The sequence below is a fragment of the Mustela nivalis genome, assembly GCF_964662115.1.
Source record: "Mustela nivalis genome assembly, chromosome: 4".
Taxonomy (NCBI): Eukaryota; Metazoa; Chordata; class Mammalia; order Carnivora; family Mustelidae; genus Mustela; species Mustela nivalis.
In genome coordinates, this window is record NC_139023.1 from 70,479,206 (window position 1) to 70,506,649 (window position 27,444).

Sequence of the window (27,444 nt, forward strand, 5' to 3'; positions counted from 1 at the left end):
CTGAGCAGAGAGCCAGATGCACAGGACTCTCAGACATGCATGACCTGAGCCAAAGGCAGAGGATTAACCCACTGAGCCACCCAGGCACCCTCTAATTTTCCCCTAGTATTTCCCAGACTTGGTTTTTAAGGGGCTGAGAAACGGATACCTTGAACTTGGCCTAGCTTACTTAGCAAGTCTCCCTTGCACTACGCATCTTATATATAATTTCTTTCCTTCACAAATGTTGATTTCCCGCTCCTTTCCTGGGGGAGGATGTACCAAAGCATAAAAGATAAAGGGATTAAGCTGAATGTCTGATATTGGTCATTTCCCACACAAAAATCTAAGCCCCCTAAGTTATTTGGGCATTTGATGGTTTTCATTTAAAGCTAAAGATACATATTTTATTTAGGACCTTCTTATCATATTTTATTTATAAACTTCTCTATGTACACGATTTGTGGAGAAACCACGTCCAGCTGTTTGTCCTGTAGCAAACTGCTCCATTTCACAATAGTTCCTATTTTTTCAAGATAAAATGAAGAGAACAATAGCATATTAGAACTATTCTTATCTTGCCTTTAAAAAATTGGGATGTTGGAGGATTTACCGAGATAGTATGTACAAACTGCTTAGCCTAGGGTCTGGCACGGGAGTCACAGCTACAGGAAAATAAAGCCAGCTCCTGAGCATCCATCACATCAATCACAGGTTAAGCAGTGGAGAGTTTTCCCAAAGTTCATAGCATTGAACTACCAGCGGTCCTAGCAAGAGGTTCGAGATGCTAAGTGCTGAGCCACGGAAGGGGGCTCTAAAAAGGCGGCTGGGACCCCCAGCGATAGGGGCGGGATGCGGGCAGGGGGCAGGGGGCGCGGGGGCGGTTCCAGAGGCGCAGGCGCGGCGCGCGCGGCTCCTCCGTCGCTGGGGCGCTGCGTGTAGCTTCCACTCGCCCGGCTTCGAGCCGCGGGCAGTCAGGCCAACTCCATGAGGACCAAGCAGGTGAACGTGCTGATCGCGCTGGCCGCCGTCATGCTCTTCAGCTTTTCCTGCTTCTGCATCTCCAGGATGACTCAAACCAGTAAGCTGCGGGTGGCCTCTCCACCACCAGTCCCGCCCGGAAACTCTGGCTTCGGGCCTGCGGGGTTGCCAGGGCGCTCGGGGCGGGGGGGAGAAGAGGGGGCGACGTGAGAGCCTGGGGGGCCGCCCGCTCTCGTAGGAGGTGTTTTGCAGATGCAGCCCCGGCGCCCCAGTCCGACCGGCGGTTAGACTGTAACGCGCGCCCTTAGTCCGCTCCGGTGGCAGCGACCCCCGCCGGGCGCGCACGCTAACGGATCGGCGCCCCCGGGGCAGGGGGCTCCCGGCGCTGTCTCGCCTCCACGGGTCCTTTCCCCGCGAAGGTCCGAGGGTCCACTTTGCGCCCAACTTCCCGCCGTCCGAGTCTTGTTCTTCCCCATCCTTTCCAGAAACGTGCCTGTCTTGAGTTAAGAACTCGTCTTACAAAGCCAACACCTTCCCACTTTGGGGTCTCGAGTTCTGTTACTGAGCCACATTTCAAGGCTCCCGGGAGTATATTTTGCGAGGCCAGAGGGGTGCGATGATGGAGACCCATTTAGAGCACGGGTGTGGCTCCTGAACTTTCTCAGAGGAGCCATGCGGCTTGCGTTACTACTTCGCAACACACCGACGTTTTAATTCATCTTGTTTTAGGGCTCCCAGTGTAGCAAACAAACGTAGAGATTGCCCAGGGAAACTTGAACTTTGGGTAAACAGTGAGTAAACCGTTTAGTATAAAAATTGCACAGGCTGTATTTGTACCAAAAGACTTACTGTTTATCTGAGTTCCAAATTTAACTAGATTTGCTGCATTTTGTCTTTTCAGCTCTACTTGTCCCAAGGTCCAGTGTAACATTTTAGCGTCCGTGCAGTTGGATTTTGAATTTAAGCTAATTTTAAGTTAATATATTTTAAGCCAGACTTCAAGGATTGTCCTTAGGTTGTTTTAAGTTAAATTTTCATTTTTATTAAACACATTTATGACCCAGGGTTCACACAAAGTGCCCTTGGTGGTAGTGTCAAGGATCGAGTTTGGAAGTGGCTTTAGTCCTCTAATTAATACGAAATTTTGTCATGTATACACAATATCAACATCTTACTCCATTTGTTTCAAATGATAAGAAATATATAATAATTTATCTGGTTTGTACTACTGTTCTTTAATCATTTTATACACTTTCCTCTTCCTGGTTTTCTGTAAGAACATTATCCAAATGTGTTTTTATGTATTTTAGGACAACAAACTATTACTGTTTTTATAACAAAAAATAAATCGTTACTCATAATTAGAAAGTAAAATGTAAACCCCCCCCTTTTGGTGCAAAATGGTGGTTTACTAAAGCATGGGAACAGGACCCATGGGTAGAAAGAGCTACTGCTGTAAATTCCCTTTTAAAGTGATTTTGGAAGGCAGTTTGGATTGGTAAAGTCAGAAGGCGTTTTAATAAAACTAATATTATTATATTATTTATTGTAAACTGTGGACTTTGTGCTGTGACCAGAAAGGAGAAGCTTGGTCCCTTGAAGCATTTATATTCCCATCATTTATATGTTCAAATTCAGAATGTGAGATACTGTTCTTGAAAATGCACCACTCTTGGAATAACTGATAAAACAGTGTTTTGTGTTTATGTTTCTGTGTAAGCCAGCTCTAAAATAGTTACAAAATCAATCCTGAGATGTTCTTATGTCAACAAAACAGACTTCATTTAGTTTTGGAAGCAGCGATTTTTATAAGACACCAAAGATAGTCCCAATGGTTTTAAAAAATTTGATTCATAGCTGTAATTCTTACCAATGAAAACTTAGTTATATTTATTAGAAAGATGGCCAGGGGGTGCCTGGGTGGCTCAGTTGATTAAGTGCCCAGCTCTTGATCTCAGCTCAGATTTTGATCTCAGCCTAGTGAGTTCAAGCCCCACTCTGGGCTCCATGCTGGGCAAGGAGCCTACTTATTAAAGAATAACAACAACAAAAACTTGGCCACAACCTAGTAGGCATCTTTCCCCTTTTAAATTTATGTATGCCTGTAACCCTTTGTTTGTTTCTATAAGCTCATAGCACTAACAGTTCATTAATTGGCTCTATTCATATGTAAGCTCCATGCAGAGAATTTTTCTTTCTGTTTTTGCCTGCTTGGTTCACTGCTGTGTCCCAGCTTCTGGAAAAATGCCTGATAAAATACATATGTTAAATATTTGTTGCATGGTTGGATGAATGAGTGAATTAATGATTTTGATAAATACTTCTTCATGTTGTAGGAACTAGGCAACAAAAAATTTTTAAAGCCTTACTTTCAGGGAGCTTACATTCTGAAATAAACAACAAACAGGAATGATATTACTCTATGATGTCAGGTGTTGACAGGGGAGAGAAAGTGCTATTTTAGATAGGGTGGTTAAGGAAAGTCATATTAATGCCTATTCCTAAATGAAATAAGGGAGACTACTGTATGGCTATCTGGGGGAAGAGTTTTCTAGGCAATGAGAAAAGCAGGTACAGAAGCCCTATGGTGCAGTGAGCTTGATATGTTTGAGAAACAGCTAGGAGGCTAATGTGAACAAGGAAGAGTTATAAAGGGATAAGATCATGGAGACCATAGTAAGAACTATCACTTTTATTCTGAAGAAGATAGGAAGCCATCTACATGAAAAGACAGTCAGCATCACTAATCATCAGGGAAACAAAAATCAAAACCACAGTGAGATACCACCTCATACCTGTTAGGTTGGCTATTTTTGAAAAGACAAGAAATAACGAGGTTGGTGAAGATGTGGAGAAAAAGAGAAACTTCATGCATTGTTGGTAGGAATGTAAATTGGTGCAGCCACTGGAAAACAGCATGGAGGTTCCTCAAAGAATTAAAGATGGAACTACTCATATGACTCAGTGGTTCCACTTCTGGGTATTTATATGAAGGGAGTGAAAACACTAACTTGAAAAGGTATCTGTACTCCCATGTTTATTGCGGCATTATTTATAATAGCCAAACTGTGGAAGCAACCTGTGTGTCCCTCAATGGATGAATGGATAAAGAAGTTATATATATTCTATTATAATGAAATATTATTCTTTTAGTCCCAGGTGTAGCTCTAAGTCAGCAGTGTCCAGAATGCATGTGTGGGCCATTCAAGACAATAATGGAAATGTCTGGTGGAATTTAAAGTATATCTAGAACAACAATGCATGACAACAATTACAAGATAAGATAGAAGAAGGGTAAATGGAGTTAACTGGTATTGAACTTGTAGCACTGTTGAAAAATGAGAATGTGTGAATTTGTATTAGACTGTAGTAAGTCAAGGATTCACATTGAAATCTCCGGTCTAACTATTAAAATGATACTAAAATAATGTATAACAATATTACTCATTATAGTTAATACTCCAAAAAGGAAATTAACAGTTTTTTTCTGATTGGATATAAAAACAAAACCAAACGTGCTGATATTTACAAGAGATACATTTAAATTTTAAAGATAGAGAAATGTTGGAAGAGGGATGGAAAAGTGTATACCAACAACCTAATCCAAAAGAAAGTTGATGTAGCTATATTAATATCAGCAAAATAGATTCTAAGGCCAAGTGCAACATAAATGTTAGCTTCATTAGCAATCAAAGAAATGCAAATTAAAACATTTCTTTTATAACATTTCATACCATTCAGATTTTTACATTTAGGAGATAAGACATTTGGTGAGGATGCAGAAGTGCAGGAATTTGCACACACTCGCCTTGGGAATGGGGATTATGCATACATTCAGTAACTTTCATTGTGTGACCTGCACTTCCTGTGTCCTAGCAGTTCTGCCAGTCAGGACTGAAACTGGTGTGCAGTGTCACCCCATGGTTTATGGCCAACTCTTCTTGTCATTGATCAGTAACCACGTCATAAAGGTTGTTCAATATTTAAGATACCACCAGATATATACAAGGGAAACTCTTGAATATATTGACCTGGTATGTTCTTGGTAGCATTTTGTATAATTGTTCATCAACAGTAGAAGAGCTAAATGTGTTACTGTATATTCAAAACAGAGAAACATTTAACTGTAGTGGAAATGATTGGACTAGAGCTTCACTTATCAGTATGGATGGATTGCAAAAACATATATTAAGAAAAAGAAGGAAGTACAAAAGAATACATATAAGTATTACTTATTAATATCTAAAAACAAATATCAATTGTATGCACAAATGGTAAAACTTGAAAGAAAAGCAATGGAAGATTAATACAAAATTCAGAATTCTGCTTATCTGGGAGTAAGGAGGAAAGGAAACATAATCTTGGAAGGAAACAGATGGAATATTTAAGGCTAAGGTAGTAGTGGATTCATGGATGTTAATTTTTATTATTGTCTTTCAAACTATTTTATATATGTTTTTCAAAGTCTGAAATATTTCATCATAAGACCTAATGCATAGAGGGATCGCTCAAAGGGAATTCAAAGGGCGTTGTTCATCGTGTGATTTGATTATTGCAAAGCATACGTGGAGTGGAATAATCCAAAATATATTCTATCTTTTTACCTTCATCTCCTACCAGGTGCCTCAGATAGTCTTTCTTTGGAGCCACACTGGGTACCAATAAGTGAATAATAGATCTGAAGTGGTCTGCCCATTCTTCAACTTCATGCCACTCATTTCCTTCCTTTTGACCCCCCCAGTGAGTTACTTGCTTTCCCCTCCATATGCCGTACCATTTCATATTTATGCACTTATGTTGTCATTTTCTTAGTTTGGAATGCCCTTCCCTGCCCTCTGCTGTAGGGCAACATTGTGTACATTCTTCAAGTTCTCAAATATTCCCTCTTCTCTGAAACCTTTTTCCTTGTCCCTTCCTGCTCAGTCTTCCTTACTAGGTAAGCATTTCTGCCTCTCTCTGCCTGTTGCACTTGAGGATAACTCCATTTTCACAGTTATATTAATTGGTTGTCTAAATACCTGCTCCTTCCTCCATCTCTTGTCAGGTAATTTAGAGCGGCAACTGGACTCTCCGTGTTTAGCTGTCCTATAGTTCAGTGAAAAACACATGGTGAGTATTAAGTGGCAGAAAGAATGCATACCCCGTGATGCTTCTCATTGCTGGAGGGGTTTAGTGAATGAAATAGTGTGGAAGAGTCAGGTCATGGCTCTGTCAATGAGACCTTGTATGTTAAAGCACGTAGTTTGGACTTAATTCAGTAAGCATTCAGGAAACCGTTTAAAGTCTTTGAGCAGTGTTTTCAGAAGATTAATTGTAGATTGGAGGTGAGAGACTAATTAAGAGACAATTATAATAGTGCAGCTAGAGGCAGTAATGACCTGAACTTTGGTCAAGTCAATGATGAGAAAGATAAAACAATTAAAGAGATCTATAACAGTGCTTCTCAAATTTTAACGTGTATACCAATCTCCTGTGAATCTTAGGAAAGCTCAGATTGTTACTCTCAGTAGATCTAGGGAGAGGCCTGCGATACTCCATTTCTTTCTTTCTTTTTTCCTTCCTTTCTTTTTCTTTCTTTCTTTTTTTTTTTTTTTTTTTTTGAGAGAGAAAGAGAGAAAGCAAGCGCACATGTGTGAGCAAGTGGGGAGGAGCAGAGGGAGAGGGAGAGAAAGAATCTCAAGCAGGCTCCATGCTTGGCTTGGGGCCCAATGCAGGGCTTGATTTCACAGCCCTGAGATCATGACCTGAGTTGAAATCAAGAGTCCACACTTAACCGACTAAGCCACACAGGTGCCCCAAGAGATACTGCATTTCTAATAAGGCCACAGCTGCTGCCAAGAACCTGCTGTCTACTGTGGGGGCCTCTATCTAGGTGACTGCCAAGCACTTGAAATATGGTCAGTGCAACTGAGAAAATGAATTTTAACTTTAAATTTTGTTTTAACTAATTTAAACTTAAATTTAAATATAAAGACAGAAGCAGTGCAAAATATTTCTCCAGTAAGCAAAATTTTATTCTTTGGTAAGAATGCATTGTAATATAAAACATACACGAGATTTAGCATACATACTATAAAAAAGAATGTAAGCTATTCCAGTAGTTATTTTTATGTTGATTACATGTTGAAAAATATTTCAGATATATTGAATTAAATATTAAATATATTCTTCTCAATTATTTGATCCTTTTTTACTTTTTTAAAATGTTACTAGAAAATTTAAAATTACAAATGTGGTTTAGATTTTATTTCTACTGGATAGCAGTGCATTGGACTCTTGCTGTGAGAAACAAAGGTCAGTAGTAATTAGGATCTTAACTGACCCCTTGCTTATGGGCGGAATTCATATTGGCCCATTGCACACATAGAATGGTGTTTGTTTTCACAATTCCACCGCACTTGGCTCAAAACATTAAATTATTGTTTATTTCAAGCCTTTGCAAATAGTTTTATAACATTTCACCCTCACAAAATACCTGAGTGACTATGAAAGTAATGTAAACATTTTAAATAGAATATCATTGAATAGCATAATCAAGTAAAAATGGGTAAGAAGCAGATCTAAGACTAGGGAATACATGCTTTAATTTTTTTGCATGGTTGTTTCTGCAAATACTACTTCCTCTAGAGAAAACTCTTTCTTTTCATGTTTACCAAATTGCTCCCTGAGGGACTGACTGAACACTGTGGAAGTGTAGCCATGTTGCATCACCCATGATGTATCAACTTCATGATTCAGTTTGCTGAGAGAGTGTTACCTGAGGAACCTCAATAACATAGGGTTATACTGGTTAAACTATATCTACTTCTAAAGTTTGTTGACACCTTCAAACAGTATCCACTTTATGAATATTCAAGATTTATCTGGGATAGTGGCAGTTATTTGATTAAAGCACAGTTCAGTTTAAAATTCGCTTGGGGCATCTGGTGGCTCAGTGGGTTAAGCGTCTGACTCTTGGTTTCCGCTCAGGTCATGATCTCAGGGTTGTGAGATTGAGCTCCACATGGGGCTCTGTGCTGGGTGTGGAGCCTGCTTGGGATTCTCTCTCTCCCTCTGCCCCCTCCCCCACCCCACTTTCACTCTGAAAAAAAAAGAGTGGTCCCCCTACCCTGTCTCTAAGCCCTGTGGTCCCGCTTTCTCCTGAACCCACTCCAGCTGGGCTTTCACTTCGCTGACCCCCAGAACCTCTGTCATCAAGGCCCCCGGGGACTGCACACTGCTGTCTCATGTCCCGCACCCTGTCCTCGTCCTCCTTGCCCTGTCCGACAGCACTTGACAGTTGATGCCTTTCCTCTTCTTGACATGTTTTTCTCACTTGGTTTCCAAGACTTGACACACACCCCAGTGCCCTCCTGCCTTACGAGCTAATCTGTCTTAGCTTCGTTACTGACTTCTTCAACATATAACTTGGGGTGCCCCAGGATTTCGTCCTTGGGCCTCAACTCTTCTGTGCTCATCCTCATTCTCTTAGTGATCTGCAGCATCTTACCGCAGGTCTCTCTAAATGTCTCTATCCAGGCCAGGTCAGTTCTCCCCTTAATCCCACACATGGAACTGCCTACTGAAATGTGTGATAAACATGCCAAAACTGTCTCAAAGCCGACTCCTAATATTCACACCAAAACTTGCTCCCTTCCTCTTCTCCATCTTAGTAAATGGTACTCTTTTCTTCTAGTTGCTCAGAATATCATTGCCTCCTTTTTTTTCATATCCCACATTTGATGTCCGCAAATCCTATCTTTTTTATCTTCAAAATATATCCAGAATTAAACCATTCCTTACCCACTATCCCACCCACAATCTTTTCTAAGCCACAGACATCTCTTTCCTGACCCCCTTTCTTCAGTCTTAGTTTCCCCAACTCTGTTTTTCACACAGGAGATAGAAGGATCCTGTTCTGGTAAGTCAGATTATGGGATACTGTGCTTACAGACTTACGTTGGTTTCCCATTTTGCTTAAAGTCAAAGCTACAGTACTTATACAAAGGTGGCCTCGTAATTTCATCACCTTCTGTTCTCCCTGTCATTCATTTTGCTTCAGCCACACTGGTCTCCATGCTGTTTCTGGAGATAATGGGCACCCTCCTGCCTCAGGACTTTTGCACATGCTCTTCTCTCTGTACCAGAGTTACCTGCAGTCCTTTATTTGCTTTGTTCTTGTCTGTGCTCACATGTTATCTCCTTAGAAAAGCTTTCTTGGATCACCCTGTTCACAATTAAAACCTCCCCCAACCATCAACACTCTTTTTCCCCCGCTTTGTATTTTTTGGGTACTTACCATCTTCAAATATATTTCACTTATTAGTGAGTATGTAATTCACTTATTTCTTCTTTTTTTCCAGTCAGTAGGATGTAAGTTTCAAGGGGATCAGGAGTTCTGTTTTGTGCATTGTCGTATCCCCGGGACATGTAGCAATATTTAGTTTAATAAGTCTTTGTTGAATGAGGGAATGAATTGTGTGGCCAGGCAACTGTTCTGGCTGGTGAGATGTAGAAGTCCCTGAGAAGAGCATCCTTTCCCAAAGAAAAACTCAGGCTCTGCTTGGAATTGTTAATGAATTCTGAATATTCTGTCACAGTGTTTCAGGAAGGAACAGAAAATTGCTTTTATTCTTGACCAAATGGTGATATCTCTGCTATAGTCAGATCTTTCCATCTGTAGAGAACCTGCAGAATTCTTAGTATTGCTCTGTGGGACAGCGATGACCAACACAAACTGCCAACCAGTACACATACAAGTTCTGGAGACCAAACTGTCATTGCTCCAGCTGGACCAATTCTGGGGCCCAGAGTAGGAGGCCTTCAAGAGGCTGCTGAGAAAAAATGAGTTCAGAGCAGCAAGTCCTCCATCTTTTCTTACTGAGTGATTTATGTACAGATTAAATTGTGGCTTGGATCCAGCAGTGCCTTTTCACTCTTGTCATTCACTCTTGTCTGGCCTTTCCCTGGAGGGGGGTTGAGGGAGGAAACCACAGATCTGGAGCCACCACCCACTTGCTATTGAAGACTGGAGATGTAGGGCCTTGAGTTCTGCTGGCTGTATCATAACAGGCTAGGAACTTCTACAGGGATGGGGCACAATGCTTACTGTGGAAGACTGCCAGCAGACTTCATAATGATAGGATTCTCTATAATGGTTAACCAGCTAAACCTCCACTGCCCTGTTTCAGCAAGCCCAACTATGCATAAAACCCAAATCTACTTGTTTGTGCGTGTACCCCATGGATGGGGAGTCCCTATTGGCAGGATACTCCATATCATAACAAAATTGTTGCATTTGAAAGATTCAGTGACACAGAGCTGGAGATGGAGAGGTGTTGTGACAGATCCTAGAGGTGGAGCATGCCACTGGGTGAGGACTGGAGAGGTGGAGTCCCCTCCAGCCCAAGCGGGAGAGACAGAGCATCTTGTTAGAGAGCAGTGAAACAGCAGGTTTACTTTCCTCTGTTGTATCCTGGGGTGGATGATCTATTGAGGTTTGGAAGAGAAATATCAGGATATTACAGTTTATTAGTTGCTTCTTATCTTCGTAAGGTAGCTCAGGCAAGACACACGTGTGTTCCAAGCTGGTCTGTGTGAGAGCTGAATGGAACCAGCAAGATGGATGTATAGTGCTGTTAAGAGGGGCCAAGTCTGCCCCTGGCCAGGGATTCAAGACCCCTCCGGAAACCAGACATTTAGGCACCCTCCTGGATTTCAAACTCTGAACCCTCTGCCCCAGGCAGTGTGAACCAAGGCAGGGAGGAAGGACACAGCAGGAGATGAGACTGGGACAGTTTTTAACCCACTGAGCCACCCAGGCGTCCCTGGACAGTTTTTATCACTACATTTTCCTGCTCTATTTTATAAGTGAATCTCACTCTTGCTCTCAAATCTGTAACACCAGCCCTAATCTCTCCCTTGAACTTCAAAGTCACATAGCCAACTGTTTGCCACATATGTAAATGTCTCATAAGCATCATCACTGCTCATTTTCCTGTTTTCCCAACTCAGACTGCAGAAGTCTGTAGTCATGTTGGAAACCTAGCAGGGATTCTAATCCCCTCTAAGTCAGTTCAAAGTCTTTTCAATAAAAGCTCTTGGATATTTTTCGTATTTTCCCCTATTTCCTAATCCTTTCTGCCCTGGTTTATTCTTTTATCTTCTTTCGCATGAAACTACTATCACTTTAGGTTCCTGACAGGTGATTTCTCTGGCTTTAGTTTTGCCTTTCAGAAACAATCTTCTGTATGGGCACCAGAATGATCTTCCTGAAACATATGTTGTACCTAATAGTCTTCAGCTACGTTTCTCGATTGAAATACCTGTTCCCATGATAGCCAGTAGTGCTGTTCCAAGATACATAAAGTCACCTGAAAAAAAAGTTGGGAGGAGGGAGACCATGACTTCGTTATCTTTATATTAAAACAACTACCTCTTTTTTTGTGTCAGTACCATGCTGTCTTGGTGATCACAGCTTTGTAGTAAAGCTTGAAATCAGGCAACATGATATGCCCCCAGTTTTGTTTTTCTTTTTCAACATTTTCCTTAGCAATAAGGGGCCCTTCTGGTTCCATACAAATTTTAGGATTGTTTGTTCCAGCTCTTTGAAAAATGTCAGTGGAATTTTGATCAGGATGGCATTGAAAGTATAGATTGCTGAAGGCAGTGTAGACATTTTAACAATGTTTATTCTTCCGATCCATGAGCATGGAATGGTCTTCCATCTTTTTGTGTCTTCTTCAGTTTCTTTCATGAGTGTTCTGTAGTTCCTTGAGTACAGATCCTTTACCACTTCGGTTAGGTTTAGTCCCAGGTATCTTGGTACTATATCAAATGGAATCGATTCTCTTATTTCACTTTCTATGTTTTCATTGTTAGTGTATGAGAAAGCGACTGATTTCTGTACATTATTTTGTATCCTGCCACATTACTGAATTGCTATATGAGTTCTAGTAGTTTGGGGGTGGAGTCTTTTGAGTTTTCCATATAAAGTATCATGTCACCTGTGAAGAGAGAGGGTTTGACTTCTTCTTTGCCAATTTGAATACCTTTTATTTCTTTTTGTTGTCTGATTGCTGTTGCTAAGACTTCTAGTACTATGTCAAACAACAGTGGCAAGAGTGGACATCCTTGTCATGTTCCTGATCTCAAATGGAAGGCTGTCAGCTTTTCCCCATTAAGGATGATATTCGCTGTGGGTAGATTTTATGAAGTTGAGGAATGTTCCCTCTATTCCTATACTTTGAAGGGTTTTAATCAGGAACAGTTGCTATATCTTGTCAAATCCTTTTTCTACATCACTTGAGAGGACCATGTGGTTCTTCTCTCTTCTCTTATTGATTTGTTCTATCACATTGATTGATTTGCAGATGTTGAGCCACCCTTGAATCCCAGAGATAAATCCCACCTGGTCATGGTGGATAATCTTTTTAATGTACTGTTGGATCCTGTTAGCTCGGATCTTGTGGAGAATCATGGCATCAATATTCATCAGGGATATTGGTCTGAAATTCTCCTTTTCGGTGGGGTCTTTGCCTGGTTTGGGGATTAGGGTAATGCTGGCTTCATAGAAAAAGTCTGGAAGTTTACCTTCTGTTTCTATTTTTTTTTTAAGATTTTATTTGTTTATTTGACAGAAATCACAAGTAGGCAGAGAGGCAGGCAGAGAGGTAGGAGGAAGCAGGCTCCCTGCTGAGCAGAAATCCCAATGCAGGGCTTGATCCCAGAACTCTGGGATCATGACCTGAGCTGAAGGCAGAGGCTTAATCCACTGGGCCACCCAGGCACCCCCTGTTTCTATTTTTTTGAAACAGCTTCAGGAGAATAGATATTATTTCTTCTTTGAATGTTTGGTAGAATTCTCCAGGGAATCTGTCAGGTCCTGAGCTCTTGTTTCTTGGGAGGTTTTTGATCACCGCTTTAGTCTCGTTACTAGATATTGGTTTATTCAGGTTGTCAGTTTCTTCCTGATTCAGTTTTGGAAGTTTATAGGTTTCCGGGATTGCATCCATTTTGTCTAGGTTGCATAACTTATTGGCATATAACTATTGATAAAAATTTCTGATGATTATTTCTGTTTCCTTGGTGTTAGTTGTGATCTCTCCCCTTTTCATTCTCTGGAACAGAGTAGAGAGCCCAGATATGGACCTGCAACTCTATGGTCAAATAATCTCCAACAAAGCAGTTAAAAATGTACAGTAGAGAAAAGACAGTCTCTTCAATAAATGGGGCTGGAAAAATTGGACAGCTATGTGTAGAAGAATGAAACTCGACTGTTCTCTTATACCATACACAAAGATAAACTTGAAATGGATGAAAGACCTCAACGTGAGGCAGGAATCTATCAAAATCCTGGAGGAGAACATGGGCAGTAACCTCTTCGACATCGGGCAAGGCAGTTTCTTTCAAGACATGTCTCTAAAGGCAAAGGAAACAAAAGTGAAAATAAACTTTTGGGACTTCATCAAGATCAAAAGCTTCTGCACAACAAAGGAAACAGTTAACAAAGAGGCAACCCACAGACTGGGAGAAGATATTCGCAAATGACACTACAGACAAAGGGCTAATACCCAAGATCTATAAAGAACTCCTCAAATTCAACACCCAAAACACAAATAATTACGTCAAAAAATGGGCAGAAGACACGAACAGACACTTCTCCAGAGAAGACATGCAAATGGCTAACAGACACGTGAAAAAATGTTCATCATCATTAGTCCTCAAGGAGATTCAAATCAAAACCATGTTGAGATACCACCTTACACCAGTTAGAATGGCCAAAATCAACAAGACAGTAAACAACGTGTGTTGGAGAGGATGTGGAGAAAGGGGAACCCTCCTATGCTGTTGGTGGGAATGCAAGTTGGTGCGGCCACTTTGGAAAACAGTGTGGAGATTCCTTAAGAAATTAAAAATAGAGCTACCCTATGACCTGCCATTGCACTACTGGATATTTACTCCAAAGATACTGATGTAGTGAAAAGGGCCATCTGTACTCCAGTGTTCATAGCAGCAGTGGGCACAGTCATCAAACTGGAAAGAACCATGATGCCCTTCAATAGACAAATGGATAAAGAAGATATGGTCCATATATACAATGCCTCCCATCAGAAAGGATGAAAACCCAACTTTTGTATCAACATGGACGGGACTGGAAGAGATTATGCTGAGTGAAGTAAATCAAGCAGAGAAAGTCAATTATCATATGGTTTCACTTACTTGTGGAGCATAAGTAACACATAACATAACACGGAGGACATCGGGAGATGGAGAGAAGTTAGTTGGGGGAAATTGGAGGGAGAGACAAACCATGAAAGACTGTGGACTCTGAGAAAGAAACTGAGCGTTTGGAGGGGAGGTGGGTGGGGGGTTGTGTGAGCCTGGTGGTGGGTATTATGGAGCACTGGGTGTGGTGTATAAACAATGAATCTTGGAACACTGAAAAAAATTGAATAAAAAAAAAAACCAACTGCATCTTAACTAGCTTATTGTGGTGATTGTTTCATAACATATGCAAATATCAATTCATTGGCACACCGTAAACTAATATGTCAACCAAACATCAATTAAAAAATAAGTAAATGAAACTCCACGAACCTAAAACCAAAACAACAACAACAACAAATATGTACTGTAAAGTGGGCTGCAAAATTTGCACATATTTTGAAGAAACGTCAGAGAGATTTCATGACTGTGGTGGGCTATTTCAGGTTATGCCTCCACCCGCATCCCTTTTATTCAAATTTACCACAATTAGAGGGTTTTTTTTAGAAAATAGGTTTAAGAAACACTGGTGTGTAGGGAAGTGTTCAGGCTCTTTAACTAGCTTATCAAAAAGATCAGCAGAACCAGATTTCTCTTTTAACTTCATAATTTACCCTGTTGGCCCTAAAATAATGAAGAACTTCTGGGTGTGTAGCACCATGTTTTTGAAAACCTCCTTGCCTTTCCCTCAGCAGTGCTCCAAAGAGAACACCTGTCCTTGCTTCCCTTGACTTTTGAACTCACACTCCTCCCAACCCCCATTCCCAGAGTTCTCCCCTCAGGCAGCACATTCTCCACATTCCTCTTCTGACCTCCTGCTCTCCCCTCCCAAGCTGTCTGGATCCCATCCTCTGGATACACGATTATCACTAGAAGTCAGGGCTAGCGGCCTTGTTTTATCGTGCCCATATTTCCTTCACGGGGATATCTTTCATTTTGTTCTCCTAGAAGGGCCATTTTCAAGTGCCCACTTGGACTTTCCTTCAGAAGGGAAGAGAGTCCTCTGAATGGTGAGATGGGTCAGACCTGACTTCCGTGGGCCACAGACAGGAAGGCAGAATGGCTTCCTTGAAAAGACAACTCGGGCCATCTCTGGGCTCTTTCGCTCATAAAAGTTCTTATGGACTCCCTCCAGGAAGGGCCAGCTCTCTCCACGTTTTCCTCCAAAATAGTAAGCACATGTGGCAAGTCATCCCTTTTGTGGCTATAGCCTCGCTGTGGTCCACTTGCTCTTTCAGTAGTGGGCTGGAAGTGAGTTAACTTGGGCAGGGAAATAGGACATCCAACTGTGCTTGGCAATATAGCCATTGTCAGACAGCCCCAGATAAAACTGACAGCTTCTGTTTGGGTCTGGTGTTATCTATGTATTCCTAATGAGTTAAAACCCAAGGAGAAGGAAATCTGTAACATCTGAAATATCACAATGATTTAAATTACCAGTTAAGTTAGTTCTACCAATTACCCTATAAACTTCTGGAAGGCAAGACTACTATATCTTTATTGTTGTACTTCCCTCGGCACAGAGTACTTGGCAAATAAAAGGTGCAGAATTATTTTAATCTGTTAATTTTTTTCTGATTATAGAAGCAATGTAACATTCTACAACAAAAGAATTCTGTAAAAATAGGAAATAAAAAGTGATCCAACAAACTAAAGATTATATATTAACAAAATATAAGCTTGTATGCTTACTCTTTTTTACTATCTGTATGTATATTGTTTTACCAGAAAGAGATGATTTTATACATAGTTTTGTTTTTAAAAAACAATTTTTTGCAACATTAAATATTCTTCCCTAAGCTTTGCCACATGGCTTATGTGCATTACTGTATCACTTCTTCCCAACTCTGGGACAGAAATTTTTATATGTCCATGTATACATGAAGGAACAGAGGCTAACAAACATAAAATAGTTTGTCCAAGGTCATACAAGTATTAAGTGATGAAACTGGGATTCAATACACTTCATTTAAAACGAGAGCCTCTGTAACTTTTAAAAGGATATTCTGTAATTTATTTAGAATATATCCATTGTTGGGCGCCTGGGTGGCTCAGTGGGTTAAACCGCTGCCTTCGGCTCAGGTCATGATCTCAGGGTCCTGGGATCGAGCCCCGCATCGGGCTCTCTGCTCAGCAGGGAGCCTGCTTCCTCCTCTCTCTCTGCCTGCCTCTCTGCCTACTTGTGATCTCTCTCTGTCAAATAAATAAATAAAATCTTAAAAAAAAAAAAAAGAATATATCCATTGTTGGGCATTTAGGCTGTTTCTGATTTTCTTATAGTGATTAGTAATGCTGTTGCCTATGTTAGACATCCTTAGAGCCAAATCTGGGTATATATTTTTGGTTTTGTTCTTCAAATAAATTCTTAAAAGTGAATTTTTGGTCTCAATTGGTTTTTCTCTCTAATTACAAATCTAGCATGTGCACAAAATGGAAAATTTGGAAAATATAAAAAAGCAGAAAGTAATAAAGGAAAAACCATTTATAATCATTCCATCTTCCAGATAGTACTATTTTAAATCTCACTCTTCTCTAGTCTCTTCTTATGTGTATCGTGTATACAAATTTATCTATAAACTATGTACATGTATAGGTACACACAAATATAGTGTTACAGTTATATTGAAGTGTATATCTTGTTTTTTTGTTATATATTATAGAAAATGGTATGATATCGTTGCTATGTATATAAATATATACACATATGTTTTCTTTACAGGTAATCAATTAATTAATTGTAGAAACCATATTTTGGAGTTTAAGGAAAAAATGCTACATTTAAAAAACAAAACTGAAAGAAATCGCCAAGAGCTGATCAAAGCCTTGAGTAAAATGAAGTATGAAATGACACAGAGAAAAAATATGCCTATAAACTTAGGTTTGTGTTGCTTTTGTTTTTACGTGTGGTGGTTTGTTTGTTGGTTTTGTGTTTTGTGTTTGGGAATTAAGATTTTGTGCTTTCTGATTTTAGGACACTTCTCCCCACCAAATATAACTAAATTAGTACTTGTTCTTTTATTGTGAGACATACAAAAATCAGGTAAGAGATATAGCACTGATATACTTCCTCTCCTCTCTAGCTCAGAAATGGTCTTCCTGTGTTTTCCGTGTGACTTGCACCACCACCGTGACCCATGCACTAGATGGGCCCGAACCCTGAGTGTCCCTTTGACTCCTGCCCCTCCCCACCGCCTCCTCTCACATATGCCCATTTCAGTCAGTTCACAGTCCTGAGTATCTCACAAATCTGTGCACATTTTCCTGTCACCATCTCTGCTAGTCAAGCCTCCTTCATGCCTCATCTGAATGACTGCTAACATACTTCTCTGTTTTTTCTCTTTCCCCAGAATTGTCCCCGCTTATTTCCACTGTAACCAAAGGGAAGGTTCACTGTCCTGTGTATCATCCTGCAGTGGCTCCCATTTCTCCAGGATAAAAGTCCTGCCTCTGTTTCCCCTTTTGTAGTCAGGTAGTCCTCACTCTTAATCCCTTGCAACCACTAATCTGTTCTCTGTTCTTAGAGTTTTCCCTTTCCCAGAATGCCATACGAATGGAATCATACAGTGTGCAATCCTTGGAGACTGACTTCTTTCACTTAGCAAAGATTCATCAAAGTTATTATGGGACCAAAGTTTTGTTGCCTTTATATTGCTGAGTAAACTATGATTACATGGATGTACAGTGGATACAGTTTATTTATCCTTTTACCAACTGAAGGACAGTTAGGTGGTTTTCATTTTTTTGACAATTGCATGTTGCTGTAAACATTCATATACAGGTTTTTTTGTGAAGAGAATTTTCTTTAAAAATTTTTTTCTTGAATCAATGAAACAAGATGGAATTGGGAGGGAGACAAACCATAAGTGACTCTTAATCTCACAAAACAAACTGAGGGTTGCTGGTGGGAGGGGGGTTGGGAGAAGGGGGTGGGATTATGGACATTGGGGAGGGTATGTGCTTTGGTGAGTGCTGTGAAGTGTGTAAACCTGGTGATTCACAGACCTGTACCCCTGGGGATAAAAATATATGTTTATAAAAAATAAAAAATTAAAAAAAAAATTTTTCTTAAAAAAAAATTTCTGGGGCGCCTGGGTGGCTCAGTGGTTTAAGCCTCTGCCTTCAGCTCAGGTCATGATCTCAGGGTCCTGGGATTGAGCCCCACATTGGGCTCTCTGCTCAGCGGGGAGCCTGCTTCCCCCTCTCTCTCTGCTTGCCTCTCTGCCTACTTGTGATCTCTCTCTGTCTATCGGATAAATAAATAAAAATTTAAAAATTAAAAAAAAAAATTCCTGGGGTGCCTGGGTGGTTCAGTGGGTTAAAGCCTCTGCCTTTGGATCAGGTCATGATCCCAGGGTCCTTGGATTGAGCCCCACATTGTGCTCTCTGCTTGGCAGGAACCTGCTTCCTCCTCTTTCTCTGCCTATCTCCTCTGCCTACTTGTGATCTCTGTCTGTCAAAAAAAAAAAAAAAAAAAAAAAGGAAGAACACTTTACCTTCTTCAGGGTCATGGAGATCTTTTATGTGTTTTTTAATTTTATACTTTCAGATTTTAAATTTGGGTCTATGAAACTTTTGAATTGATTTTTATAAATGGTGTGAAGTACTGGTCAAGATTCAGTCTTTTTCATATGAATGTCCAAGTATTCTAGCACCATTTGTCAAAAGGGCTATCCTTTCTGCATTGAATTGCCTTTGCACCTTTTCCAAAATCAATTGATGATATTTATGTAGATCTGTTTCTGGATTTTCTATTCTGTTCCATCGTTCTATGTATCTTTTTAAATGTAGTATCACTTATTTTATATGTATTATGTATTATTGTTAATACATACTAATATATAATCAGTAATACTATGTATTACGAATTAAATAGGGTGTGAGTCTTCTAATTTTGTTCTTCTTTCTCAAAATTGTATATGTATATTCAAATGAATTGTGTAAGTAGAATCATTAAATGTTAAGTTACAAAGCAACATTTAAGGATATAAATTGTAATGTGATATTAATCAAAGTAGCAGGTCAGATCAATTATAGCATGTTTCAGTTACACTTCACTCAGAACTGACAGCTCTGTTAGTCTCTGGTTATGTAGCTTATAGTGCTAGACAGATGAATGTGAATCAATTCTTTTTAAATGAATGTGAATCAATAATATTTGAACTATATTTTGTAGCCATGATTTTAATAATTCACATTTAATTGTATGTCTCTTATATACTGAATATTAAATCTGTTTATCTCATTATGAGAATTTGTACTACCAGAGAAAAATCTCTATGGTCATGTACTTAGAAACTCTATTTTTTCTTTCTTTCAGTTGAGAAGAAAATGAAGACCTTGGGTAAGAGTGAAACAGCATCTAATACATTTGAAATCCTAAAGTTCTTTTTTCCTCATTTAAGGAAAGCAGGCAGAATTTATCCTGATGTAATCATTGGCAAAGAGAAAACAGGTGGTAAGCAAACTTAGAATTAGAAGAGAAAATAAAGATATTTTGATCTTTGAGGACATGCTTTTAAGTTTTGTTGTTGTTTGTTTTTTGTTTATTTAATTTTTTAAAAGATTTTATTTATTTATTTGAGAGGGGGGAGGGCAGAGGGAGAAGCAGACCCCTTGCTGAGCAGGGAGCCTGATGGGGAGGTCCATGTGGAGCTTGAACCATGACCTAAGATGAAGGCAGTCACTCAACCAACTGAGCCATCCGGGTGTCCCTGCTTATTTAATTTTAAAAATAGGCTCCATGCCCAATGTGGGACTTGAACTAAGAATCCTGAGATCAGGATTCTTACCAACTGAGCCAGGCAGGTGCCCCTTAAGCTTTTTTTGAACGCTTCTCTAATTATTATTGTGCTTGCTTTTAAGTTTTAAAATGTAATCCATTAATATAATGCTCTGATATATAGGCCACCAGCCTATGTGGCATTAATTTGGACTGCTAGCAATCAGTATATGACCTGGCACAAAAAAAATAGTTCAACAGATATCTAGACTTGAATTCAAATTCAGATTGAATAGGATGTTTTGAAAATAGGTCATTGTAAGTCACATATACATTTGACTTATATTAAGCATCTGCTAAGTACCAGGCAATTCTTGTCTCCCTTGGTTTTGATCAGTTCATTCTTATCTAGTTATCGTCCTATTTCCCCATCTTTCTGGTGACCAAGGTCAGCAAAAACTTTACAGAAGAGGTGATGTTTGAGCTGATCCTTAAAGCATGAATTTAACTTCAACAGGTATTGAAGAAGAGACAAAGCATTTAAGTTAGAAGTAGGGATTTTAGTGTGAGTCCCACAGACCTTGTTTATTCTAATGGGCCAGTCACTCTAGGCCAGCGGCTGCATATTGCATCCCACCGGCCAAACCTGCTACTTGACAGTAAGATCTGGTTGGAGTCTCGTCAGTATTCATCTTACTTGTCTGTGGCTGTTCTTCACGCTGCCGTGGCAGAATGGAGTAGTTGTGACAAAGACTGTATGGCCTGAGAGCCAAAGGTGTTTACTGTCCGGTGCTTTACCAAAGCAGCTTCCTGACCTCCATCTGGTCTATGTGGTTCCTAGGGAATAAGCAGTGTTGTTCCATAGCACATGCCTCTGCCAAGCCTGCTGTGCTGGGATGGGGGTGCCTGCGTGTCCTTTAGCATCTGAATTCTCCCTGTGTTCCATAGACGGACTTACTGTGCTTGCTTGCTTGCTTTTTGTTTTGTTTTGTTTTCTCTTATTGTCTCATTTGACCCTCACGACCCACTACAGTAAGACCTATGATTATCTCTATTTTACACCTAAGAAAATTGAGGTTTAGAGATATTAAGGTGCTTCCTGGGATCACATTTGAGTCTTTAACTGCGTCAGATTCCCTCTTGGGGGTATTTTGGATGTGGCGTGTGTGTGTGCATAGACATGCATACATGTGTGTGACTATATGAGAAAGTGTGTGCTACCCCAATGCTATAAGTAACAGGAGGAGGAGAGGAAAGACATAGGGAAAAAACCCCAGTACACAGACACGATAAAATACAAGGTATCAAGAACACTATAAGATACGAGATACCAAGAATAAACATAGCCTTAAATAAACATCAGCCAAGATAAGCAGAAGCTCGTTCCAGAAGGTGAAAGAAGGAGGGAGAGATGTTTGTAATTGGGAAGAACAGCAGAACTCGTTTAGGGGTTATGGGATGTTGAGGTAACCTAGTTAGCAGAATTGTGTTAAATCCTGGATAATTTTCTGATTCCCATCTATTTCCTGATTTCCATCTATGCTGTATATATTGATCTTCCTTTTGAGGCCCCTTTGGTGGATTTTCATAGGTTCTTGGGAGGATCAGTTTGCCTATAAATCTTCAATACCAGAGGTAATTTAAAAGGAGATTTTTTTCCCCTGGTAACTAAAAGATCATAGCACATAAAACGTTTGTAAATGCACTGAAGCCTGTAGCAAGGCCTACAGGGGAATCTGTGACCAGTCTTATTTATTCTATATTCTGAGTATATCTCCAGTAATTTCTGCTCTCTACCTGCTATAGCTGTTCTTTCTGAGCTTTCATTTCTTGCGCAGTGTATTGAAATAGACTTGTAAACTGACTAAAGTCAATCCATTCTTCATACCCTCTTCAGAGCTACGTACTAAAATGCATAATGTCATGCTCAGCCCTTGCTTAAAATCCTTTAGTGGATCCTCAGGTTATATAGGGTGAAGCTAGCTCCTTGCACAATAGACTGTATCTTTCAAATCAGTTTCTGCTACTTCCCCTCCTTTCCAGCAACCCCAAAACACTTAGAGGCCCTATGAATAAGCCAAATTATTAGCACAAGGTGATCGCTGCCTGCAGTGAACCCACCACCTCCTACCGACCACAACTAACTTGTCACGGAAGTCCCTTCCCCAGTATGACTTTTCAGCTTAACTGACAACTTCTTTGTGCAGTCCTCCCATGTCCTCAAGTAACCAGCTTCTACCAGATATGGCCCTCATCCTCTTGCATACAAACCATTGAGAAGCTATTCATATTCAGGAGAATATCTTTATGACCTGAATGACCTTTATGACCTGAAGATAAACAAAGATTTCTCAACAGGAATCAAAAAAGCACTAACTTTATATAAATGATAATCCACAGCTAATCCACAGCTAACAATCCACAGATAATTGGCATTTGTTCAGGCAGAAAATGAACTTTGTGATAAAAATTAATGATAGTTTGGGTAATTTTTATAACTTAGTTTTGGACATTACTTATGACCATACAACTAACCCAAATGCAGTAATAAGCATAGCTATTAATGATAAATTGTGTTTTTCTCTATGGTTTGAAATGATGATTCCACACTCCTCTGTCTACAGTCTCTTTTGCACTGGGTATTTCCACTGTTAACAGAGGAAATCAGAGTTACCTGAAGCAAACACTGAATTCCATTGTCTCCAGGATGACTCCTTCGGAAGAGAAGGACTCCGTGGTGATCGTCTCTGTTGCAGATGTATGTATGAAAGATAAGTAGTTCTCCTCGTGCCAAGTCTATGGTCTCCAAATACCCTTCCTCCCTGGTAATTGCTGTATCGTTTTAGATTTTTTTCTTGTGATCTCTCTCTGTCAAATAAAATAAATAAATAAATAAAATATATAAAATATTTCAGTGTAGCAAATAGCTGGTGATTCAATTTATGGCTATCTTAAGAACTTTAAGTACTGTCAGAGGTATCTGCATCATGATGGATATTTTAAAATAAGCTATGTTTTATTTGACTATTTTTTAAATTTATTTTTGTTTATTATATTTATTTATATTTATTATTTATTTTATTATATTTATTTATAATCATTTGTTTATTTATATTTATTATATTTTTTTTATTTATTTGACTATATATAGTTCAGAGTACTCAGATTTGATAATAGAAATGTTATTCAAAATTTTACAGAATTTTATATTAGGGATGCTTGGGGTCCTGAGGCAATATTGTGTAATCCTAATCACTTTGTTAAAAAAAAAAAAAATCTGAGAATGTACTACCAAAAGCTATTTACAAATGAATCTTTCATCTAATCTAGCACAGAATTCTATAAAGAGAGTAGGCACGCAAGGTTTGTTGATGAAAGAAAATTTGGGGATCTAGCTAAGTAATACCATCTGGAAAACTGTGGTATAGTTTTTTTTTTTATAGATTTTATTTATTTGACAGAGAGAGAGAGAGATCACAAGTAGGCAGAGAGGCAGGCAGAGAGAGGGGGGGAAGCAGGCTCCCCACTGAGCAGAGAGTCCGATGCGGGGCTCGATCCCAGGACCCTGAGATCATGACCTGAGCCGAAGATAGAGGCTTAACCCACTGAGCCACCCAAGTGCCCCAAACTGTGGTATAATTTTGAAGTACATTTATTATCCTATAATACTCATAAAATGAAGACATTTTCAAAAAGAGCAGTTCTTAGAAATAAGCCATACCATTTTTAGGACAAAACTGTTTTAGATACATAGGTTTTTGCATACTAATTTTTTTTTAATTTTTAATTTTACTATTATTATTTTTTTAAAGATTTTATTTATTTATTTGACAGACAGAGATCACAAGAAGGCAGAGAGACAGGCAGAGAGAGAGAGAGGAGGAAGCAGGCTTCCTGCAGAGAAGAGAGCCCAATGTGGGGCTCGATCCCAGGATCCTGGGATCATGACCTGAGCCAAAGGCAGAGGCTTTAACCCACTGAGCCACCCAGGCGCCCTGCATACTAATTTTTAAGTGTAAATAATGTGTAGTGATATTTTGTACTGTGACAAAAGGAAGAATGAATATTTTCAGTATTCAAATTGGGTCTTTAAGACACGTGGGTATTTTAAATTCTTTTATAGACAGTGAAAAAACAAAAAATTCTTAGGAAGCAATGCCATTCCATGCCTAAACTAAACTAATGTGTAGCAACCATATAGTGGCAAAACTATGAGGCGTGCTTAATTTCAGTGAAATATTTTTCTCATTTTTAGGGAAATGAAGATTATTTAAAATCTGTTGTTGACATGATTACAAAAAGGTAAGTAGTTTGTAGTTTGATAAATTTGAAAATAGCTGTTCTTTCATTTTTCTGTTTTATTTTTTCTGCCCAATTATATTATTGCGTTAGTGATCATATTCATTCTGATGAGCGTAGCTGTATTGAAAGAACTACTTGGAACTACGGGTCGTTCTAAGCTGTGACAAAGTATAGCTTATAACTTTCCCCAGTTTTGTAGGTTGTCTGTGTAATAACCCAGCTTGTGCGTGTTACCATCGCTATATCTATTCTCCATGAAATCTACCTCCTCTGAGAGAAAGCTACTAGATTATTTTTTAAGCACTCTCGTGTTCCTTACTGTATGAAGTCACATTTTCCACTTCTGCTTACAATCTCCTGCCGGATGCAGCCTGGGAGGGGCGAGCACATGATGAACCATCATGAAGCTATTTATCAAGCAAGAGGCTGTGGAATGGACACAGCCTTTCAGATCTTTATGTTCAAGTGGCTGATACAATTGGTAAAGAACAAATCACAGCCAGGAAGCTGGTGTTTGGTACTGGCATGGAGAGGGCAGCATGAGAACACCTAGACAGAGAAGCCTTCCACTCTACCTGCAAGATAGAAAGAAAGTAGTAATTGAGGCTGAGTCTAAAGCTGTAAGTAGATTCTGTTAAAGCAGATAAAAGGGGGAAGTGAATGCTTGGCAAATAGAATTGCTTGAGGAGGCAGAAAGGCTAAAAAGGAGCACGCTAGATTTGTGGAAGTGGAAGTGTATGGTGGAGTGTGGGTGTTTGGGATTAAGGAAGGAGTATCAGTGGGAGCTCAGGCAGGCGGAGATAAGATCGAGAAGAGCTTGGGTAAAGGCCTGAGCATGATGCACTTCATGCTACAGACCAGGGTCGCAAACGTGGCCTTCAAGCAGAATCTGGCCATCCGATAAGTTTGGCTTCGCCAGCAAGATGTTTCGTTTTGTTTCCTTACCAGATAGTTCGGGGGGTTGGGGGGGAGCAAAGTTGTTTTCATAAAAAAAAAAAAAAAAAAAAAAAAAAAAAAAAAAATCTAGCTAATAACTGCAGAATGAATGGAATTAGAAAATCACCATTTCGAAACAACTGGTTCAGGCATGTCCTTAAGGGACATGTAGACGGGGCTCTTTACCAGGAAGGTGTGCCAGCCAGCCTCCAAACAGGAAACCTTTGGTCATTCAGATAGAGGGAATTCAGCACAGAGAATTGGTCAAGAAAGTGTTGACAGGGGCTGAGAGATCAAAAGAGAAGAAAGGAAGTGGGAGAAGCATAAAGGGTGCTGGGGTTATAGCCACCCCCCCCCCCCGTCCCAACCCCCCAGCAAATGCTGGGCCGCCCCTGCTCCTGCACTGTGGAAAATGCCCGATGGCAGCGCTGGCCTGCTGCCGGAGCTGGGCACTGTACCCAGTCCACGACCTCCTCCTGCTGCTGCTGCAGACTTCCCCCGACCCCAGAGTAGGAAGCAAAACCTCCTCTTTGACTGCCTTCTAATCTCTTGATACTGCCTGCCATCTGCAGAACCTGCCTGGAAGCTGGCAAGCAGGGGGGCTGGGTTTGTGGCCTGCGGAGGCCCTGGCCCTGCAGTCCCGGCAGAGCGGAGTGTGAGAATGGGGCTGAGGCCAGATGCGCAGCTGGCAGGAAGGGCTCGGATGCCCTTCCCTGAACCTCTGACCAGTCTCAGCATCACTGCCGCTAAGGCAGTCAGACATGCTGTGGCTTCTGTTGTGTAGCAAATGAAATCCGCTGTGAAATAACTAGAGCAGATTATTGCCCCCTGCCCTCCAAAATACAATGTAACACAACACACAAGACAGAACAGCCTTCTTTTTTTTTTTTTTTTTTTTTTTTCTGTTTCAGAGGTAGAATTTCGTGACCCATCAGTTGCATCGATCACCCTGTGCTCAATCCATCACGTGCCCTCCTTAATGCCCATCACCCAGTTACTCCATCCCCCTCCTCCCCTCCAGCAAATGTTTGTTTCCTCTGACTAGGAGTCTCTTATGGTTTGTCTCCCTTTCTGTTTTCCTCTTATTTTATTTTTCCTTCCCTTTCCCTATATTCGTCTTCTTTGTTCTTAAATTCCACATACGAGTGAAATCATATATTTAAGACAGAACAACCTTAGTGTAATCTGAAAGCCAGTGTAGAGTATGCACAGTGAACAGAGGAAGCAATCCGTGGTAACCACATTCTATAGGACAGTTGACCCAGTTCTGTGAAAAAAGAAAGATGAGAGAAAAAGAGAAGAATTGAAATGACTGGTGTGGGTAATAAGTTTTAAAAAGAAGGAAGAAATAACTGGTTATAATGAGAGGACCTTGATACTCCCTGGAGCACCCCCTCCCCACCCCCCTGTCTTCATCCATTAGTTACTTGTTAGGATGCTGGGCTTATTTGAATATCAACTGAATATTATGTGATATTAAAATTCTTAGCCTTGTAAGGTGTGATAATGGCTTCTGGTTGTGTAAATAAATGTGCTTTTTTCATTTTGACACTGAAGATTTAAAGAGTGAGAACTGATTATCTAGGATTTGTTTTAAAATACTTCAACAAGAAAAAGAGGGCTGAATGGATGAAATAAGTGTGATTAAACAAAAGTAATGGTTCTTGAAATCAAGTGATCAGGGATTCATTATAATACCACTTTTGTGTCTGTGTGTGTTAATTTTCATAATAAAATTTAAAGATGTAAAGAATTGAATTAGGCTATTCTTAGCAAGCTGGACTGATGGGGAGAGATGTTGAAGCACAGCAGCCTAAAGGAAAACTTGTGATTGGCGGGGTGGGTCTGGAGATGGGAGCCCCAGGAGTGGCTTTATACCTGCACTCATTGCTCATGGATGGGAGGAAGCTGATGAATAAAGTCTATGGGGGTTGGGGAGGGGGGAGTTGGATGCAGGGTACACATGGCAGGAGGTTTAGGGGAAACAGATAGGAACAGGTGAAGGAGTAGGAAAAAATAGTTTGAGAAAGGAGGGTGAAATGAAAGCATTCCCTCCTTAAAGGATTTTCTTTTCTCTGTGAAAGAAAGATAGTATGTTGAGAATGGGTGATTTATTGGCAGTGAACTTGACCTTGAGGATGGTAGTAAAGCCTTGAAGTAGATGATGTGTGTGAAGGGAGATAGAACTGGTAGAGATTAACTAAAACACCCTTGTATGTCTAATTTTACCCAAAAAAGATTCTCCAGGGAAAAAAGTTGTCTCATACTTGAATCCTTAAAAT

At 40.0% G+C, this 27,444-nt stretch overlaps 1 protein-coding gene across 6 annotated transcripts in view; it reads left to right on the forward strand.

Annotated features, from left to right (window-relative positions):
* The first annotated feature begins 399 nt into the window (after positions 1–399).
* MGAT4D (MGAT4 family member D) overlaps positions 400–27,444 on the forward strand; it is a 54,192-nt gene continuing 27,147 nt past the window's right edge. For 5 of the 6 annotated variants that reach the window (XM_082727818.1, XM_082727820.1, XM_082727821.1 and 2 more), the window contains exons 1-5: positions 400–1,060; positions 16,925–17,083; positions 19,523–19,660; positions 22,549–22,682; positions 24,180–24,226. In XM_082727818.1, coding sequence (XP_082583944.1) covers positions 967–1,060; positions 16,925–17,083; positions 19,523–19,660; positions 22,549–22,682; positions 24,180–24,226 — 572 coding nt within the window. In that variant the 5' untranslated portion in view covers positions 400–966. Of the gene's footprint in view, positions 1,061–1,695; positions 1,752–16,924; positions 17,084–19,522; positions 19,661–22,548; positions 22,683–24,179; positions 24,227–27,444 lie in introns of those variants that run through there. The other variant, XM_082727823.1, reaches the window with a different exon arrangement.